Source organism: Epinephelus fuscoguttatus, linkage group LG8 (assembly GCF_011397635.1).
Source record: "Epinephelus fuscoguttatus linkage group LG8, E.fuscoguttatus.final_Chr_v1".
Taxonomy (NCBI): Eukaryota; Metazoa; Chordata; class Actinopteri; order Perciformes; family Serranidae; genus Epinephelus; species Epinephelus fuscoguttatus.
This window is the reverse complement of record NC_064759.1, coordinates 21733937-21755727: the sequence shown is the minus strand read 5'-3', so window position 1 is coordinate 21755727 and position 21791 is coordinate 21733937. Positions and strand designations below refer to the sequence as shown.

Genomic DNA, 21791 nt, shown 5'->3' with positions numbered 1-21791 from the left:
ACAAATTCAATATTATTTTCACCATTTATCCATTGTCTATTTTCATATGTTCTTGTAGAGTCTGGCGTGAATGGGGGGAAAAAAGGCATTGTGGAACTTCCTCTGTCCTTCCTCTTCCTCTGAATGTAAACAATAATCACATGTTGAAAGATTTTACAGCTGTGATCACTTATGAAACAAACTTGGAAATAGTGGAGACTCGTTTCCAATGAAAGTAGATAGCAAAGGCTCCAAAAGTTGCCCGATGATGCCATATGCTCATTTGCATAGTGGTGACATCATGACACATTACAAGGAGCATTAAAATTTGACTTAGATTCAATAGAAAAATCCTCAACCAAACATTTGAATTGCATGGGAGTTATGGCACTTTTATCATAGTGCACCATTTTCTCATGCTTCAAATCCAAAGAGCAATAAAATAAATGCTGGCACCCATTCTGTACATTTCTAACATAAAACTTTGGGGAGCTCAACACTTCCAGATTCACATTGCTTGCAAGCAGACTCTCTGGAAGGCTAGTGACTGAAAATTCAGTTTTCTCTGATTTGAGGTATAGTGAGAAATTTAGCAGATGGGGCTGGATTGGGCACACCTTGATGAAACCTCCCTCCAACACGACCAGACAGTCCTTATCCTGGAACCCACAGGGTAAAAGAAAGCCAGGAAGACCAAAGAACACCTGGAGAAGGTCTGTCGAGGCAGAATCAAGGAATCAAGGACATCCTGGAAGGATGCCGAGAAGATCGTCCAACACCGGACCAGCTGGAGAAAGTTTGTGAATGACCCATGCTCCCCAAGGAGCAAGAGGGTTTAAGTCAAGTGTAATTTTCAAGAAAGAAAAAAAGGCTCAAAGTGAAGCTTATCAACTTGAAAAGTTTTCTATGTACAAGTGAAGCGGTGATATTAAGCACAAAGTGATGACAATGATGAGAATTTGTCAAATGGACGGACGGGGGGGTCCCCTTTGTGTCAGGATACTCCTTACCAAATTTCATACTTGTTTATGCCATCGTAGTGCCCTAATATTTGCATTTACATCATTTCGCCAGAAATATGTCCCAAAAAAGGGGTTTTTATGCTGGAAACAGGAACAGGAAGCAATAATAATAATAATGAAAAAAGGTAGCAGGAAACATCATGAGGGTTGGGCCTGGCTCTGGGCCTAATGGAAACTCACTACAACTGAACTCCCTTGTCACCTCTCCTCCTGCCTGTCCCACAACTACTGCATGGAGGATAAAAAGAGAGGGGAGACACCCCGCACTGATGGTAGAGAAGCTGTGGACTACAATTACTCTGAGCAGAATACATGGGAATGAATTACAATATAATATATTTCTCGCTTTTGGCTTATGGTCTGGTTATGTCACTGAATTTGTCGCTAGTCACTTCTTAGAAATGAAGTCACTAAGAGGGTCTGAAAAGTTGCTAAATCTAGCAAGAAACTAGTCACGTTCGCAACACTGCTCAGAAGTTATTGGTGGGTACACGAGATTCAAGAAATGTTTCACTGACCTTTGGACTCCTCACATTCACTGTCCATGCCATGAAATTTCCTACATTCATGGTCCCCAGAGGATGACACCCTCTGACTCTAGTGATCCCCTGACTTTCACCCTAGTGTCACATAAAAGGTTAACGTTTGTGGTTTTGAGTTACATGTCTTGATATCACTGGATGGATAACCATCACATTAAGTCCTGACAATTATGACTCCTGCAGGATGAACTAGTGCCATCATCAGGTCAAAATGTTTCACTTCTCAAATACTTTGGTTCATGAAATACCTGAAAAACTAGTGACATTCCCATCAGTCTCAGCTGTAGCTTGCCTTGTGTTTTGTGCCCATTTGCAAATATTAGCATGCTAACACACCACGATAAGATGGTGAACATGATAAGCATCATACCTGCTAAACATCAGCGTGTTAGAATTGTCATTGTGAGCATGTTTCCTGCTGCTGTGTCTAAGTACAGCTTCACAGAGCCACTAGGTCTGTCTACAGTGAGTCCTCTTCAAACTGCAAAAGATGGATTATATTCTCACCTCCTCAGGAGTTTAAAATGAGAAGCACTTGAGCTTTGTAACAGAGCCGACAATGTAGACACCGTTGGGACGAGCATGTGAAGTGAGCGTTAAATACAGTACAAAACACTGCCACGTTTTGTGATCACATACACTTGTTTCGAAAGATCAGACACTGAATTAGATATCTGAGAACATATGTTCAACACAACAAATCACTATCCAAATAAAGTACACACCAGGGTGCCAGTGTCTCAACAGTTGGCGCCTCACTGCAGTGGTATATTTAGGATTTATCACTCAAGTGCCAACATGTTCCAGGTCTCTTCAAATTATCGTGTGAAGCCAAATCTAAATTGTTTTACTGTCTCCCAATTTGTTCTATTTCTTGACTCTCCGTCACAAAGCTGCAGAATGAATGGCTTAAAAATGACGATCATTATCTTGGCTTACACAGTAAATCAGATTAATTAGGTGCTGTATTATCTCTCTGGATTTAGAGTGCCTGTTCTGGTGTGTCCAATCAAGCCTGCTCTATTCAAAAGTAAACTGTCTGGCCTTTTTCATGCTCACTTCCCAAACTGGTTTTTAGCTGAAGGTAAATGTACTGGATTAGTACTTTTAATCTTTTTTATTCATGCATTTTTTTATACATATATTTTTTAGATTTTTATATTTTATTTATCTATTACATATATTTTAATAATTTTTTTTAATATATTTTTTGTATTATTTTATATAATTTTCTTTGTATTATATGGTGACATTATTGGTTTTATTGTCTTTAATTGTCTTGGTTTCCACTTGTACTTGGGAAGACACATCAATTTCATGAATATTTAGATACTTCATTTAATTCAACCATTTAAAATCAAGCTGTAAATAATAATCAGGGCCATTTTCTACCAATCTAAAATACTCCAGTGCAGTACAGCTATGGCTTCTTATCATTAATTAATAATCAGTATCTCAATGTTGAACAATAATAATCCTGATGATCATTTTAGGCATGACAATGTAGCCTCGCTCCAAAATTTTCCAAATCCCCTCATGCATTTAATCTTTCCATCTTCTCCACTCGCTGCTTAGCTTTCTTTGTGCTTATTCTTTGATTCCTCTCTCATGGTGGCCTCTGATGTAATTAAGCTTGCCGTCATGTGACAGTGTCGGGGTGATGCTGGTGAGAGTGAGGTAAAGAGTTCATGCTCGTGTCACGATTTAACAGGGGGGGGGAGGAGGAGTCTTAACCTGCAACGACAACCATGGACTGTGAGGAGAGTGTGTGTGTGTGTGTGTGTGTGTGTGTGTGTGATTGCGCTGTGATGTGGTAGTGAGCCCTTCAGGGCCAATAAGCCAAAAATGATGATTTTTCATGGTGCAAAAAATAGAATCTGAGCAAGATTTATAGCTTTGTTGATCAATGCCAAGAACTCTGTGATTATTGTAGGAGGAGCTCAGATGTGTGGCTTTCAAGTTGACTTACTGCTCTGCCCTCTCCTTATTTTAACTCTGAAAAGAAGAAAATTAGTCTCACATCTGGGGGATGGTGCAAAACATTGCAGCAAGAAAAGCAACTGTTTTGTTTTAAAGAAAGATATATCACAAAGGACAGAAAAAAGCTTCAGTAAAGGTTTCTGTTGCTCTGCTCGATGGTTTGTCTCACTCCTCCCAGTCATGAAGATGCACACTTTGTTTCAGTTACTGGTCACAAATAGCTGAGATGGATGGAGGTGTTGTAGAGGCTGTTAAAGGTTTCAGTTATTATTGGGTTATTAATGCTAAATAATCACTGTGACATCACACTAACAACAACTATCAGGTAAACACCTGCCACAGGACTTGACTTACGGACATAGGAGAATACAGAAATATGACTGTCCCCAGTCAAAAGGACCCAATTCCAGTTTAAAAAAAATGTTTGCCATGGGTTCTATTTAAAGTATCACACACTAACAGTGGGTAGGGGAGCTCATCAGTCAGTTCCGCTCAGTCATTTTGATGGGAGAGGCATAGATGCCGCAGATTTCCTTGTGCTCTGTCGATGACTGTAAATACTGCTCCTCACTAAGGTAGGATGATGTTTGAAGTCAGAAATACAGAATTTTATTAAAATGTTTTATGACTATCAAATGGAATTGATCAGTTCAAGGAAATTCCCCCTGCTGCTGTGGACGTCCAACACTCAGCTGGAACATCCATCCAAAAAGGGTGTTGCCTTTGCTGCCAAACACAGAGTGGAGCAAATGTTTGCTCCTCCTGTCACATGTCAGGATGCCCTGAGCATAGAATGAGCCAAATCCTGTGCTATAACCGCCTGCAAGCATGTGGTGTTCATAGGTCTGTGTAAACACTATTCATTTAACATTATGTACAAATTGAAAAATCCAAAATGGTAAATTCTTTTGTATTGAAAGACAAGTAAGTTTGAATGACTCTGGTTTTAATTCAATTATTTCACATTGGGGTGAAAATGACCTCGATAGGTTTCACCATATGAATGTAACGTGCAGTAATGTTTTCCAAAAAAAACTGAAAACTAAAAAAAATACCAGAATCAAAGGATGGTAAAGAAGCTTCCAAGTACTAATGCAGAGTAACTTGGGGTAAGTGGGGGACTGGAGCCTATCCCAGCTGACATTGAGTGAGAGGCAGGGTACGCTCATGTTCACACCTACGGCCAATTTACAGGCACCAATTAACCTAACCTGCATGTCTTTGGACTGTGGGAGGAAGCTGGAGTACCCTGAGAAAACCCATGCTGACACGGGGAGAACATGTAAATTCTGCACAGAAGGGCTCCCCAACCCCCAGGGTTTGAAATGCCAACATGTAATCCAGCGACTGGTTTGCACGCAACAGCGTTATCTCACTGTCGGTCGGACCAACTGCTAGTTTTGGATAAACTCAAGCCATTGTTTTCTTTAGTCTGTGGCTCAGCAGGTAAATTACAAAAAACCCAAACCCTTCTCCACTAATTATTGTTACCCTGCCCCCCTATACACAACAAGACTTAACTATTTTCTCTCAATATCTCATCTGTTCCTTGCCTCTGTTGGCTCAGCACCATTAAATTGTAGGTACATGACACAGTGGTTTTCTACCTGCGAGTTATTGTGTGCAAACATCATGATTCGGTCCATTATTTTGGTTGTTAACACACAAAAGAAACAAAAATCTTTCATTAAAATTAGTGACTTTCAGATGAGGTAAACATTTAAACTACAATCAAACTAAATAAAATCTGTTATAGCTTTGTATGTATGCCCAAGGAGTGGACAAAATGAAAGGAACATCTTACAAGTCACAGTAATTTGAAGCATATGCACATGTGTCTGACACAGACTTAATGCATGTAGAGCTTAAAGATTCCTTCTTACAGGTTGGACTTTGTGTGGTGTTCCTATTATTTTGTCCACCTGCTCTAGTCTGACGTCACAAGTCTGCACTGAAGGCAGATCTGCGTGAATGTTAACCTCCTGTCAGCCTGCGAGGGTAAACACTGACATGAAGCACATGACACGCAGATAAGCTGGAAACTTGTGTAACACGTCAGGAGCAGCTGTGAAATTCTCTGAAACAGTCCTCCTATGACACACTGTTGTTGTTTACCTGCGCTGTGTTGATCGCCTGCTGCTGACGTGAGATCTCCTTCTTCATCTCCTCTCCACTCTCCCCCTCCTTCTCATCGTCCGCTGCGCTCTCATCCTCCTCATCGATGCCGCTCTCTTGCTCCAGAACACGAAACTCCCAGTCCTCAAAGGCCCGAACTGCCGCCTCCATCACCTCCTTCTCCTGCAGTGACGACACAGATGAGTCTAATACAGGAGTGTCACTCATTTTAGTTAATGGGCAACATACAGTTTCATCTCCAGTGGGCTGGACCAGTAAAATCACTGCATAAAACCTGTATATAACACCACCTCCAAATGATTCCTGTTCTTTTAGTGTAAAGAAGTGCATTCTGAAAACAATCATTCATTTACAAAACAGATGATAACATGTGCACTTTTTCCAAGTATGTCCACTCCTGTGTAGCAATGCTGACGTCACCACACCACACAAACTAAGGTGGTAGCTACAGGGACAGCAGGTTAAGTTTTCCCTGCCTCACAAACCATTTATAAATCAAAAACTTTTGTAGAGCCTTCGCAGTAGGGTTTCAACAATACTTTTTTAAGATAGAAGAATGAAGCTGCTTATTGACAACATTTTGCACAAAGGTTTAATATCTCTAAATATGACCACAATAATTGTTATTTCGGAGATGTGTATTCTGGTCTGATTGGAAAAGCCTCTGAAGTAGCATTTTACATAAAGCAGGCAGTGTTTAACTTACTCCTGAAACCTGGCACCTCTCAGCCTTTACAAATGCACCAATATACGGTGTGCAGAGTCATCCAGTGGGCCAGATTGGACCCTTTGGCGGGCCAGTTTTGGCTGACAGGCCGTATATTTGACACCCCTGGTCTAATACAACTAGTTTTTAACAGCTCTTATTTTCAATTGTTCAGTAGGTTCACTTTTTTAAAATGCTGTATAACAAATTAAATCTCTTATCGATAAAAAACAGCACTCCAATTTTATTAAGCAACAACTTTGTTTTTTAACTTCTTTGCAAACTAATCCATGAAAATATTATTTTCTAAAAGACAGACTTCAGTAACAGCTATTAAAATCATATAAAGCATAAAGTTGCTGTAATGTTGTATGAAAATAGAGCTAATTTTAATATGCTGCATCCCCATTTAGTTTTTTTTATTTCAGTATTATAAAAACTGTTGATTCCTTCCAAAAACAATAACAATAATATCTTCATATTAAGATATATATATTTTTTTTAACTTTCATGACAAAGGAGTTTGTGTGCAGATGGTGCATCAAGGCATTAACTATCCCAGTACAGAATTAAATGCTTCAGTATACTTCACACAAACAGAAGACAGCAAATAACACTTGAATTTCATACTTTGTATTACTCAGAAAATCTGTATCTATTGATATCTGTCAGAGTAAGCACTGGTTTTAAACGGTACATGATGAAGGATTTCCTTAAAAACAATGCATAGACTCATACAAAAGTGATCCCTCACTATCATCACATATGACCTACTAGAAGTGTGTGGTTGTGTATTTATCTGCAGAGACTCTGCCTCCTGCCTGAATTTTCTTCTTGTCTTGCTGTGTACAGGATGTTACAGGGCCCAAGGTGCAGGTGAGGTCAGGACTTTTTTTCTAAAAAGGTAGCAGCCAGGTGGCAGACCATAAGCAGCACGCATCAAAGAGGAAGCAATGGAAAATATGAAAAATAGCAAAAGAGAGTGAAGCTGGGGTTGGCTTTCACTTTCACTGGTGATGCTGTTTATGTAACAGGTGGACTCTAGTGACGTCTGCTCTGTGTAGATACAAAGAGGCCCAGACTGTGGATATCTTTGGAGGCGATCTTGGTTTATTCCTCCACTGACAACAGTGGCAAAACAAAAGCCTCCGTCATACACAACCATACAAACTCCAGGACTAAAACACGGAAATTACCATAAGAGCAATTTTGCCTACCTCTCCCACAAAGCACAACAGCAAAAGGGGAGAGGTAAGGCGAGAGGCAGACCTTTATAGCAAAGGAGAACGTAGGGGTACAAAAACTGGCTATCAAACGTTCCACATATCGAGTACGGAGGCCTAAGTGTGTCAAGTAATAACAACTGAACCAAATTTTGTGGAATTATAATATTCAATGTTACAAATGTACATGTGACTTGTTGCACATATTACTTCTGTATAATTGACCCAGTTACATTTACCAACAGTAACAGACAGTCCTGCAGAGTATACTTTTAAAGCTTTGATGCAAAAATGAACCTGAATAACATTTTCAAAAGAGTCAGTAGAGTTCAGTATATAAAGGTGCAAGTGCAGGTGAAAATAAGACAGCCTCTTTGTGTTATAACTGAACCTGTGCTCTTGTTCCTATGCAGTGTGTACCTCAGTTCTTTGTGTGTGTGCATGTGTGTGTGTGTGTGTGTGTGTGTGTGTGTGTGTGTGTGTGTAGTTTTTCTCTGTGGCGCAATATGTGACAAACCAGTTTCTAAAAAGATCTCTCCAAATAAATCTGGCATGTCACAACACTGATGCAGCTGGACCAACACTACTTTTAAAACGGAAGGAACAATACAAATCCTATGTGTGTGTGTGTGTGTGTTTGTGTGTGTGTAAACGTCTCAACACATTGACATTTCAGGTTGAACAGGTACTAAACAATCACACATTGTGCAGCCAAAAGACAAGATTGTGTAAAGGAGTCAGCACCGACGCTAACACACACACACACACACACACACACTGCATCAGACACACACAGTCGTGAGCCGAAACAGCGCACACAGTATCAGTTTCAGTTTTAGATTTCGTTTGGATAGCTGCTTTGGGATGGGACTCACCAGAGGCCCCACGATACAATATTAAATAGTACTGGAATAATTTATACTGCCAGTTATTCCCTTTTTTAAAAATACAAATTAACATCCCCAAATGAAAACTCTGGAAAGGAGTCAAAGGAGTCTGGTGGCTTTGGAGAGAGCATCGATAACGGCTACAGTTCCCCGTCAGAAAGGGCTGTCTGTCAGCGAGGTAAAGTGGTGGAAATATATTCTGAATATAGCCTACACTTAAACTGTAATTGCTTTTTTAGGTGGCTAAAATACATTGTTGCACCACTTAGCTTCTGTGGCGGTAGTCCTGTCCTCTTCTTCAAACTGGGAATGGATAACTACCTCGTACGACCCCACTTCAAAAAATCCAGACTACCCCTTTAAGTTCAGACTACTGCTGTGCTGACAGTGATAAGAAAATGTTACTGAGTATGATCTAGTAAGACTGCTGTTGTGACTTTTACGTAAGAGTGACCAGAAGTTTATTCAGACATGAGGCCAACATGTTGAATCATCACATCTAAGAGACTAGTCTGAAAAAGAAGGCGCTACATGTTTGAATATGTTTCAGACATCATCATCAATTTATCGCAAAAGCCTCTTTTTCCATTGCTTCATTCATGAGGCCGCGTGCAGCTCAGACGCTCACCTGCTGCAGCTGCAGAGTCAGCTGTTCTCTCTGGCTCTCTGGCTGACTGGGGATCAGTTTCTCCTTCTCCTCACACCTCCCCTTCAGTTCCTCCACCCTGCGTCGTTCCTCCTCCAGCCTCTCTCGCTCCTGCGGTTACAGACAGTGAGGTAAGGGTACAGTCATCGCCTTACTTTTAAAAGCAAAACTGTTTTTCTCACACAAGAACAAATCGATTTCTCAACCATGTTTACAGAGTTCGCTGTGAGTGACTTCAGACACCCAACTTCAAACCAGATCTACTCCAACAGTCATTGCATGGGAATTGAGTTATCATTGACCTGATCTTGTGTTGATGTTAGTGGACCATTACTGAGCCCACGCATCTCTGCGTGTGAAATCCCTTGAGCCAACTTTTTCTGTTTTGATTGTGACACTATAATAAGCCATATAAATCAACACTATCAGTCTGTTGGTCATTATCATGACAGAAGAAAACAATCATGGCATAAAACATCACAAATGCAACACACATATGTGAGCAATAAAAAAACAAACATGAATATCAATCTGACACATGATACCTTTTGTCTGTCGGTGTGCCTGTGCTTCTTCTGTCTGGCCTCCTGCTGTAGTGCCTGCAGCTTCTGTGTGTGTCTGTGCAGCTGGTCCTTCTCCGTCTGCAGCTCTCCCTGCAGCAGGGCGATCTCCAGCTGCAGCTGAAAGGACAGGAGACGCCGCCGTGCTGAATCATACTGACCAGAGCTTGAGCAAGTCACAGATATGCATTCCTCTACCGTGATTGTGTTGATGTCTGGAGACGGCTCGGAGATTCAAATGTGCAGACATCAGCAGAGACACAATTGAAAATCATTTAAGTGCTTCCTTGGAAACTCTGTTTTGGTTGTTCATTTGTTGCAGCACTCATAGAGACCTGTTGTGTGACAGATAGTGAAGACTACATATTCGTCAATTCATTCCAGAGCTGCAACTGCAAGTATTGCAGCAATATGTAGCGTTTCATCTGCAGACTTTTTCTCGATTGATTGAATAATTCTAAAGTCTACAAAATGTCAAAGAATTGTGAAAACGGCCCCTGCTAAGAACTTTAAAACAGCTTTTTTTTTTGTCAGAACAACTTTTAAAAACTCACACAGTGATTCCAGAGAGAAGCAGACAGAGGGGTCTACAGTCTGTGTTTGAAGGATATATCCAGGATGTCAAACTGACTCAGCAGCAACAACAGGTTAAAAAGACAAAGATAATTAGAAGCTAAAGCCCAACTATAGGCTACAGATCACAGTGTAAAAGTGAACCACCACATCACTGCTGATCGCCACAGAAGACAATGAATATAAAGGGATACACAGCTGATAAGGAACCAGCTGTGTGGCATCGCAGAGTGTGCAGATGAACAGTGTTTGGCTTCCACCCATGCCACTGCCAGCATCCGGGATCTCCTGGGAAAGTCAAACAACGCTCATCTGCGCACAATGCAATGACACACTCTGGTTGAATATCAGCAAAGTTTCCCTGCTTCCCTTCACTGGTTCCTGTACAGCAGGGTCAGTCTTTGTTTCACTGTTATAATCATTAAAAAGCAAAAGCAGCATGTGTGTACATTCAGTAGGCTATATCTTCAGTAGCTAGCTAGCTAACCCTACACTTTTCAGGGTCTGATTTTGGTTTTGGAACAGGGAAGAAACGTATATCTGTTTCCAATCTCTCCAGGTAACAAGTATCATTAATACACAACGTGTCCCAGGCACAACATTTAGCTCCAAATCCACAAACCCAGCCTGAAAATGAAGGAAATCTGAAACGACTGCATTAGAGTCAATGGAGCACAGCTGTGTAGTTGTCGGACCCTGGTCTGAGCCGGCCAGATGCTACGTTAGGATTGGTCAGTCTGCATCTGGGGGAAGGACTTAGTGAAGGGTCAACTATTGAAACTGTTTAAATTATATTGAAAATATAATTGCCAATTAATTTTCTCGAAGACGATTATTCTGTGTCAGCGCTAGTTCTTTGAGTGGTCTGCTACACATTTTACTGCTCACTGAACTAAATCACTTGGATTTCTTGAATGTGATCAGACAAGTGGATGTTTGTGTGCCTGTCTATGATTCGTCCAAAATCGTCCAACATGCTCACCTCAATCTTCAGCTCCTCCTTCTGTTGGTCGATCTCTGTGATTCGCTGTTGGAGCATTGAGGGCGATGACAGGACCCTCAGTGAGCCCACCTCCAGCTTTTTAATGCAGGACTGACAGACAGAGAGGAAGAAAAGTAGACAGTCACCACATGCAAGCTCTAAAACACTTTAGTCCGGTCATGTGAGATGATTCATTGGTTTAACTGCATGAAGCGAGACACTTCTTTCTTGTCACATACAGGAACTACAGAGGATGAGTTCACGTTCCACTACCCCATTCTTTGACATAAAACAGCCACATTACTGCATCACCATCATCTCACTCACACTTACCCTCTCACTCTCTGTGCTACTACTCTCTGTGTCCGACTCCGCCCCAGAGGAGGCGGGGCTATGACCTCCAGCCACTCTGGTGATCCACGGCGGCCGCAGCCCTTGCTGCCACGGGCTCCTGCTGCTCTCCATGTTATGTTGGGGCATTTCTAAAGGCAGAGACAGGGGGAGGCAGTTAACAAGAGCTACTTACTTTGGTGAGTATTGTGGTAATCTAATCTGCTGCACGGTTGAAGGCGTAACAGGGATCAGGTGACAGTTCACAGAGGGGATTTCACAGCTGAGTAGTACTGCATAAGCACTTTAAAACACAGAAATCCCCCCCGGCTTCCAGAAAACAGTGTGTGATGAAGAAAACACCTTACGGTGATGAGGAAGCAATAGTGAAAGAGAGGGGAGAGTTCAGGATGTGGGTGATGGTTTGTGGTTGTGTTTCAGGGACTCCATTCTCTCATGAGGGACTCTGGTGTGTGTGTGTGTGTGTGTGTGTGTGTGTGTGTGTGTGTGTGTGTGTGGACACAAGAGTGATAGATAACAGTTGTTTCCATTGAAGGCTTTAGACGTGCATCAGCAGCGACACAGTCTATGAATGGAGCCAGAACAATCGCCTAAGGAACTAGAGAAACCGCCCACAAAAATGTTTGAGCACATCAGAGTAGACTTTGAAGTACTTTCATGTTCTACTTTTTGTTCTGTCTGTCACATTCACGTGCATAAACCAGAGCACATATCATTGTATAGTGTTTACACTGCCCTGCATCAAAGTGCTTCCCAACATGAGGGTATATTCTAACCTAAAGGCCTATATTATCCTGGTCTCTTTACTTTATTTTGCCCTTTGGTGCTCCACTGTGTGGTCTCTCTTTACACAAAAAACAACAGAAAAATGCACACATGCACAGACAGAAACCAATTTGTGGGAAAATACTCTCGATTCCTATTGTCCAACCTTTTCCCACCATCTACCCTCGCCCTCTGTGCCCTGCCTCTCTCCCTGTATCCAGACCTTATTAGGCTGCAGGGAATGCAGGCGGAGGGGAAGCTCAGAGATAAATATACAGCTGAGATATGAGTGAGGGCTTCCAAACAACGCCTGGCACACTGACATAGAGAAGGAGATTGGAGAGGAGAAGGCCTAGACCAGTGGGTCGCGGTCCAAAAGTGGGTCATGGGTCCATTCTGAATGGACTGCATGTGACTTGCAAACATGTCACGTTTGTAAAGCGGAAAAAAACACTTAAGTCCATTGAATTTCCAGCATAGAGCTTTTAATTTGAAGTGCCATTTCCTGCTGTAGAGTGAGGACAGCTACTTGACAGAGACAAACTAGCTCAACAACATGGCTAAGCGCAAGTATGAAGCATACTGTATTAAACTGGACCTTGAACTAATGAGTGAGGAGATATCTTGACCCCAGCGCTGGACCAGCTGGAAACCACTGGCCTAGACAGACAGAGATATGAGAACGGCAGGAAGTGGACGGTTAAATGTCAAAACGGCAGTGTCTTAATCTGATGCATCAAATGTGCAAGATGCAGCCTCACAGAGGTGTCCATGGATAAAGATTTATGTTCTCCAAGTAAAAGTATAAATATTTCACACCATGAGGATATTTGTATGGGTATAATTCCAACTTCATGTTACTGGTGAAGCATCATGTTTACTGGTTGATCATTAATGTCTATAACCTTGTGAATAAAAGTGAAATCGGCACCTTTAAAATGAGTGTGAGACAACTGTTTGTGAAACAGCTACCTTTATAAGATATAATTGTCTGTGTGGTGGGATTATTTATTTGATCTGATCCTAATGAGTCCTTCATGGAAGGAAAGTTCCACTCGATGACTAATAAAACAAACCAAGACAAAGACAGGGTCTCATGACATGGAAGCTACTAAAAAAAGACTTAATTTTCCATAGAAAAAAATAGGCCTATATTTTAATAGGGAAAGCACTAACACCCAATATGAAGAGATGTGCCTGATGTGGCCATAGAGCAATGGTTAACACTTGTACTGACTCATCATTTTTTGGTTTAACAGATTTCCACAGAAAAATACCTAAATTCCTCATCAAAAAGTAAGAGATACAGAGAATTTAGCTGGAAAAACTTGATCCACTTCTTCGTCACACCCAACATTAAGGGCCACCTATCCCAGTCACAATAGCAGTGTTAGACACTTTATCTCTTGTTTCCATTCATGCTGTATTTCTATTTCTACTTTGCACGGAGCATTGGAACAAAACAATTTCCCCCCGGGGATTAATAAAGTATTCTGAATCTGAATCTGAATATAAATATTAGTTAGTTAAGCAGTTATAAAAAAGATCTTGGGATATGAAATACCTACTGATATTAAGGTCCTGTATTTTGGTACAGTGAGGAAGGATATACCAAATGCAAAAGACTGGTATCTGTCTCCTAATCAAGGAGATCTTTATAATGGAAAAGATAACTTTCCCTGAGGTCTAGAGGAGCAATATTCCCCAGAATATGGAAGAAGTGGACTGTCTTTATTTCTTTATTGACGCAGCTTTACCTTGAGTGTCTGGACAATAAAAGGACATTTAACACGTGGACTCATGATAACTTAACTGGTGTGCCCCCACACGATGTTCTCTATGGTGTTTATGTGTCGTCTTAACATTTAAAAATACTTTAAATAATTATTTAAAAAGGGTTAAAATACACAACTAGAATTACCGCCTCACAGTTGTCCGCCAACCGGTCAAGTTACAATTTATATCCATGTCTGTCCAGACTCATATGTAGTCCTGACTGTTGACAGTGTTTTAAAATATTGACATTGCTGTAAAGAAGCAACAAATCCATCCACAATGCTTCACACATATCGTCAACCCGGCAGCACAGACATTCTATACTGAACCATCAGCACAGTTCCAAGGTGGACACTCAAGATTAGTGTCACCAATTCTAACCAAATGTCTCCCCCTCTGTTCCTGATTTATGACTTGAATAAAGGCCAGAAAAGTGTTTTCTGCAAAATATTATGATGTCACACTGAAGCTGACCTTTGACCTTTTGGACATAAAATGTCATCACTTAATCATTATGTCCTGTTTGACATTTGTGGGAAGTTTTGTCATCATTAGCAGAGAAATTCTTGACTAATGTCCAAAACGGTGTTGTGTGGTTGTGTGAGGTCACAGTAACCTTGAACTTTGACCATCAAAAATCTAAAATCAGCACATCCTCAGTCCCAAGTGGACGATTCTGCCAAATTTGAGGATATTCCCTTAAACAGTTCTTGAGATATTGCATTCATGAGAAAGGGATGGACGGACGGGTGTCTGAAACCCAAAAACACCAATGCCTTTGGCCACTGTTGTCTCCAGCACTGAGGCACAAAAATGCAGATTTTATGTCTTTCTGCAGCAAGACGATACTGTCGACAGCAGTTTACAGTAAACTGGGTTATTTCACAGCTCAGACTATGCTTCCAGTCAAAGAAAAAAACAGGGTAAAAATAATCTCTTTGATTGGACATTGCCAGTTAATCAAAAACAGTGTTTTAAAGAAGTATTTTCTCTGTTAAGGGTCATTTCTAATTAGCTGGCAGGTTGTCAGATCTGTGTTATAGTCATATTGCTAAGAGGGATAATTTGATTCTACAATAATTATTGAAAGACAGTCACCAATAAAAAAAAAACCACTATCAGTGGGGCGCCGGTGGCTTAGTTGTAGAGCAGGCGCCCAATGTACAAGGCTGTTGCCGCCGCGGCCCGGGTTCGACTCCAGCCTGTGGCCCACTGCTGCATGTCACTCCCTCTCTCTGTCCCCCTTTCACGCTTGTCTGTCCTATCCATTAAAGGCTAAATGCCCAAAAAAATATCTTTAGAAAAAAAAAAAAAAAGGTATGGTTTGTAACAAAGTTGACAGAAACACACAGCAGCGTGTTCATGTGTAAAATGTTGAACTAGCAGAAAGCAGAAGAGTTCAGAGGTCTGCAGTAAAAGAAAATGTGCACCTCAGCTCCAGTATCTGAGGGAACATGTTACTATATATTACTCTATCAATCATTTGTCCCACTACTAATAATTCCTACTGTGCTCTCCGACCTTTTACAGTCCAGTAAAAGCTATTAACCTCTGGGGAAAACAAGGCAGGGAGAGCTCCACACTGAGTTACATTATTATCCAAACAAACATCAGTGCAAGAGTTCGCTATCTGACCTCCAGCTAAAGTCCACTCAGATACACTATCAACCCCGCGGAGCTGAGAGAGAGAAAGAGGCATTCAGGAGTGAAGTCCATGCTTTCATGTTAACACAGTGGTTTGTCAATTGCAACAAACAAAAGACTAAACAAACACAATGCACTGAAACAACACAAGATGGTGAGACAGTAGGAGACAGTGAGACAGGCACCGAGTATGGATAAAAAGTAAACACATGCAGGAAACTAAAAAAAGAGGGCAAAGTTCAGCCTGAGCGTCAGATCAAAGAACAAAACACAGTTTTGTGCCCAAAATAATTGGACTTGATTGCGGGGAGGGGAGCGCCTCTGGAGAATAAGAAGAGGGAGTGAACACAGTGTGCATGTGTCTGTGCTTGTGTTTCTGTGTGAGTTATGTGAAGACTACACAGAGGTAGCACAAGACAAAACGCTAAACTCTCAAACAGAAACCTGGAAGAGTTCAGCACTCTGTGTATCAGCCTGCAACGCTAATCATCGACCACAGAACAGCAATAACTGGCAAAAGCTGACTCACCATAACACAGACATGCACAAACACACACACAATCAGACCAGTGATGTGAGACTTACGTATGTTCAACAACAGAATACTCCTCGTGTCATATTGTCTCACCATGTGCTCAAATGAGCAAAGTCTTATCACTCTCTTTCACTCTGAGGCTTTGTTGAAGTTTCAGCCATGTCTGATGTAAAAAAAAATCCAGACAGAAGTCAGACTTCTGTTTGGATGTGTCCTGCTGCATGAGAAAAGTAAATTCAGTAAAGAAAATCCCGCCTTCTACAGAGACAGCAGTCACATACAGACACACTGATGGACTTTATCCAGAACATTCAATTAGCTGTCATGTTTGTTACTTGAAGAGCTGAGAGGTAGACAAAATAAGACTTTTCAATAATAATCTATAACTCTGGAAGCACATACACTAAATTATGATGAAATTTGACATACAGCAATGAATTCAGTTGGCATGTCATGAGGGGAAATATGTTCAACATTAAAATATATCTGGTCTTAATGAGAGACTCTTGAAACTGGGTTGTGTTTTCTCCTTGAGCCTGGCAGCAATATCCTTTAGTAAATACAATTGTTATTTCAAAATGTTCAAAATGAAACAAGAACTACTACTACAGGTTCAGAGGTTGTCTGCACACAGCTCTCAACATGGAGGGGGCAGCTAGCAGCTAACAGTGCCAACAGCAAAACAGTACTGTAGGACCTGAGCCTATTACCTGCAGCTACATGCATGTTTCACCCGGCCTGACCTGGCTGATGTGCGTTGCACGGTTGATGCCACAGCTTCCTTGGTTGCGCTGCATTCGGAAAATAAACTGCAGGTTCCAACTGCCAAACAATCATCATGTTTATTGATACCACCAAACACAGGTTGAATAAACGTCTTCTGAACCGAATACACAGTTTTCAGCACGTAGCACCCTGTCCCACAACACAGCGGTTGAAAACCTTTTGCTCTTCCGGGATGAAACACCTGACGGCAATAATGTTGTTCCTGCGTTTATACACTAATGCTCGAAATATCCATATAGTGCCACCTAGTGTGCATACATAGTAAATACAAGATACAAATTTGTCTCTTACAAGTACTAACAACAGCAACAGTGCTGACAGAGCTAATGGTGATACCCTCTGGGGCACAAGGAGGGTGGGCGCTTTGCTTCCATGATGACAGCATCCCAATATCAATACATAGCAGCAATGTTTAGCTAGCTATCCAATGGGACACACACAAAGGGACTCAGACGCATCAATGTGCACGCACAGCCGGACTGTGTACCACAACACTGAACAGAGAAGCTCGGAAATCAACACGCACGCTGAGGGAACATGACTTCATTCTCTGCTCAGGATGCCACTACTCCACTGGGCCAGTGGTTTTTAAACTTTTTGTGCCCAGAGCACGTCAAAGCTCAAGCCAATCTCAAGGCACGCCTGTATTTATATACATGCACAATAGCTTCTATAACGTGTATTATCACAACATAAGACCTTACCAGGGTGTACCCTGCCTCTTGCCCAGTGTCAGCTGGGATAGGCTCCAGCCCCCTTGCGACCCCTAACAGGATAAGCGGTTACAGAAAATGAATGAATGAATGCATGAAGACAGGTAGCTTTCGTGACACTGTTTTTTTCTCTTTTCTTTCAGTAGTAGGTCGTTTTCTCTGCCGCTTTGTTGTAATTTGCTCCGTACAATTAAGCAATCCATCGTCCCACTCACAGCTTTCTCCTTTTGATTATTATCAGTCTTCACACTGGCTGCCAAGCAGGGCTTTTGATGTGTCACACTTATAATTCCCACTCGCTAATGGCAACGAATAGGTTCCTGTGAAGGTTTTTTTTAATTAATTTACATTTTATAGCTTGAGATTGCATCTTTATTGGGAGATGTGCGCACACAACATGCTGATACAGTCAATCAAAAATTCATTCATAACTTTTTGTATAGGCCCAGTTGAATATTGCAACCTTAAGCTGCTATCCTCAAGCAGAGATGAGGGGCGGGCTTTTTCATTTTCAAACTTTAAGTCTTCAGATCCAACCAACGCTGACTTGAGTGACATCACCAGAGGCAATGTCTCAGACATCACACAGCTCCTTCTAGAGCCAAAAAAGGCTTGAAACAACTTTAATCACTAGTACTCCCAAAGACCTGTAAATAGATTTTGATGGGTGAAATCTGTGGATTACTCCTCCACAGCTACAGAAGACATCATGAGCTGAACTTCCTGTGTAAAACCAGGGGAGTGGCCCTTCAATATGTGTTGTAGTGTCCCTATGTTCCACTGTACTACCGTCTTTTGATTATGTTAGTATGTTGTCAGTATGTCTGCCTCACTGGTGCTAAGTATATTTAAAGTTAAACACTAATCTGCAACTGAAAATGAAAACAGCATACTGTAGCTCCCACACGATGAAAGTAACACACAGTAGCACCCTGAAATGACCCCGTCCCTGTCGGGACCCCCGTGTTGGCGAGTGGCTCAAAGGAAAAAAGTCAACACTGACAACAGCTATATTCCACCAGCAACACACAGGACAATAGAGCTCTGACGGTGGCATGTTCTGTGTGGGTGTGAATGTCGATTACAGCCTGTCAGTATGCATTCAATGCCAGGGCAGTATGGGGAAAACATGTCACACATGGAGCATGTGAGCAAAAGTGCCCTGTGAGAAGGGGGGCAGTGCACACTGCTGAATTAATCCACAGAGGTCGTGCTTAGCTGCTCTCAGACCACATAAATCGATGGCTAAACTTACAGTTTAACAGATATCAATGGAGTTTCTTTATAGAATTAAATAAAACAATAATGTGGCAACAAGTAGGTCTGAGTGACGCAGATGGACTGACCCAGTTTTGACTGGAACAAATAGTGCAAACAGCAGACAGGTGATGTTAGTTCTGTGGGCTGACGCAAAATTTCCAATTTAGCACAATATGAGAAAGGCTATTTGTTTTCCATTGAATCCGGCACACCGTATATGACTTGTACTTGCTTTATTCATTTGGTAAAACACATACAAGCAAACAACTCCTATATGGATTTTGCCTGATGAAGGTCTAAGGACAGAAAGTGACAGAGTGCAGGGATATATTGGCTCGTTCACAGTCAGGATTTATGACCCTACACGTCTGTCTATAAGATTGCAAACAGTACAGTTAAGGGCTGGGTATCACCACTGATTTCCTGAATCGATTCAATTTTGATTCACAGGGTCCTCATTCGATTCAATTTCTGATTCAATACGATTCAATCCGATATCCATTGAGGATATTTCAGTTACAATACCAAGTTTTGCTAGAATGTGACAGTGATTCTCAGAGAACTAATACTGTACATTTTACAATAGGAATTTTAGGAATTATTGACATAAAAAATAACAACTGCTGCAACATGATAATAAATTACACCAAAACATAATAAAAGTAAGCTTACAGTTACAGATAAAAGAATCGGTAATGTCGGAGCTTCTCAAGACCTGGGTTGGTAATAATTTAGTGCCGCAGCCCGTTTACTACCCACGAGATTAAAGTGGTTAAAGCTTCACACATCTATGGGAAAAAGTGTATATTAAAAAAATCGATCTTGGAATTTATGAATCCATATGGGGTCATTCAAATGGAGATTGATTTGAATCGGATAAATCGATCACTTTAACCCAGCCCTAGTGCAACTGAATAAATCTTGCGCTGACCAAATCCAGACCTTCTCCTGGTTGCAGACTTTGAAAGGACTGAAAAATAAAACTCTAAACCTCCACTTCACCTGACTGTCATGTTGACAGACTCAAATATTTTCAGAGGATTAGCAGGTTGTGAAATCAGTCCTGCTCACCACAGCATGCATTCATTCTACTGTACTCTACAAGTGTTGCATTGACTTGATCACAGTGGCATGACACAGAGCAGAGGGGCATCTATGATCCAGATGATAAAATGCCTCTTTAGCTACTGTAAGCAGTGTCCTCTCATCTGCAGCAGGCTTTAGACCAAAACCAGCTATTATGTCTTGTGAACTACAGTACTAGGAAGTCACATATTCTTTTTTATTGGCCACAATTACAGGCTGTGGCTTCAACCAAACAGACCAAATCTCCAGTCTTTAAAACTCTGTCTTCAATAGCAGGGCTGACATCATTACATTAGTATCTCATGCTCACAATGTTTCCACAGAGCATAAGTAATTTTCCTGTTTTTATTATCAAAACTTAGACACTGAAGTCCCTATTTTTTTTGCCACTTCCTTGCTCTGGCCCGGCCACGCTTTGGCTCAAACCAAAGAAAAATCACATAATGTCTTGCTTTCTTTTTATAAGACTGAAATTTGGTTGGAAAACCTTCTGCTTTTGTTACAGAACACTAATTGGTTTATTCTAGATTGTAAGAAAGGGGAAATAATGGCTGCAACAGCTACGCCTCTGCATGTGTGTATTACGTCAACCTTTACACATTAAAATGTTGCACGAGTCCTGCTTCCTTAAATAGGATAAGATCTTGACATTTTTATGGACCTCACATTAGGGGAAAGAGCACGCTGTCATTTGACAGATGAAACGTTGTGGGCTACCCAGCAGCGACCTCTGGACCTGCTGCATGTGGATCCTGCTGGCTTGGCACCAAGGACCAGGAAGCTGTCGTCACAGGACAAGTTCATGAGCAGGAAAAGCAGGTGAGAGGAGGGAGTTTTGGCTGTCGCCCAACTGTCACTGCGAGAAGTGACAAACCCTGCCTGACACCTGGGTGGCAACACATTTGACAAAACAACTGATGCAGACAGATGCTCAGTGTCACATGCAAGAAAATACCAACAACATATGCTTATGTGCTCTGAATCAACCTGCTAACTAACTGTATGTGACAGTGACTATTAAAGGAAAACAATCTACAACACTTACAAGCACTTCAGTTTAAGAAAGAAGCTGTTGGTACTGGGCTACTGGACAGTTCTGGGCTCATTTTGTTGTTTTGTGGTGTATTTTTCTACATTCCTGTGGAAAATTGGTTGATGAAGTGATGCCAGAGTAAAATGTTGTGCTGTGACTACAATAGCTGCTTTATGTGTAGAAGATTTTTCAGCAATATCGATCATCAGTTGTACACTTCAGGACATTCCAGCTCCAGCACCACAAATAGCAAAGCCAAATACCCACATTTCTTTATCAGTGCCAAAATACTGCTTTTAAATACCATGCTCTGCAGGATTTAAACTCTCTATGATTCAAGAAACAAAGCCAACTTTCTCAAATGTTAAATCCTGTCTGGACATGAGCAGCCATACCAGAACTTTGCGTGAACAATATGTAAGGTCATCTAAAATGTCAAACAAAACAAAACAAAACAAAAAAAAAAAAATCAGGATTCAAAGCAGATGCTGTTTCATCAAAGAAATAAGAAAACACCAGTACAACTCTGACCAGACATTTGATGCCAGCTTTCAGTAGAGTTTGACACTCTGGGCTATGGGCAAATCCAGTTAAATGGTCTATAAA

General features: G+C 41.2%; 1 protein-coding gene across 1 annotated transcript in view; it reads right to left on the bottom strand.

Annotated features, from left to right (window-relative positions):
• Window positions 1-21791, bottom strand: part of phldb3 (pleckstrin homology-like domain, family B, member 3) — a 39735-nt gene that overhangs the window by 15252 nt on the left and 2692 nt on the right. The window contains exons 3-7 of the mRNA XM_049583951.1: window positions 11570-11718; window positions 11237-11347; window positions 9667-9801; window positions 9104-9232; window positions 5639-5821 (exon numbers count right to left, since the gene is read on the bottom strand). Of these exons, the coding sequence (XP_049439908.1) occupies window positions 5639-5821; window positions 9104-9232; window positions 9667-9801; window positions 11237-11347; window positions 11570-11716 (705 nt within the window). The 5' untranslated portion in view covers window positions 11717-11718. The remainder of the gene's footprint in view (window positions 1-5638; window positions 5822-9103; window positions 9233-9666; window positions 9802-11236; window positions 11348-11569; window positions 11719-21791) is intronic.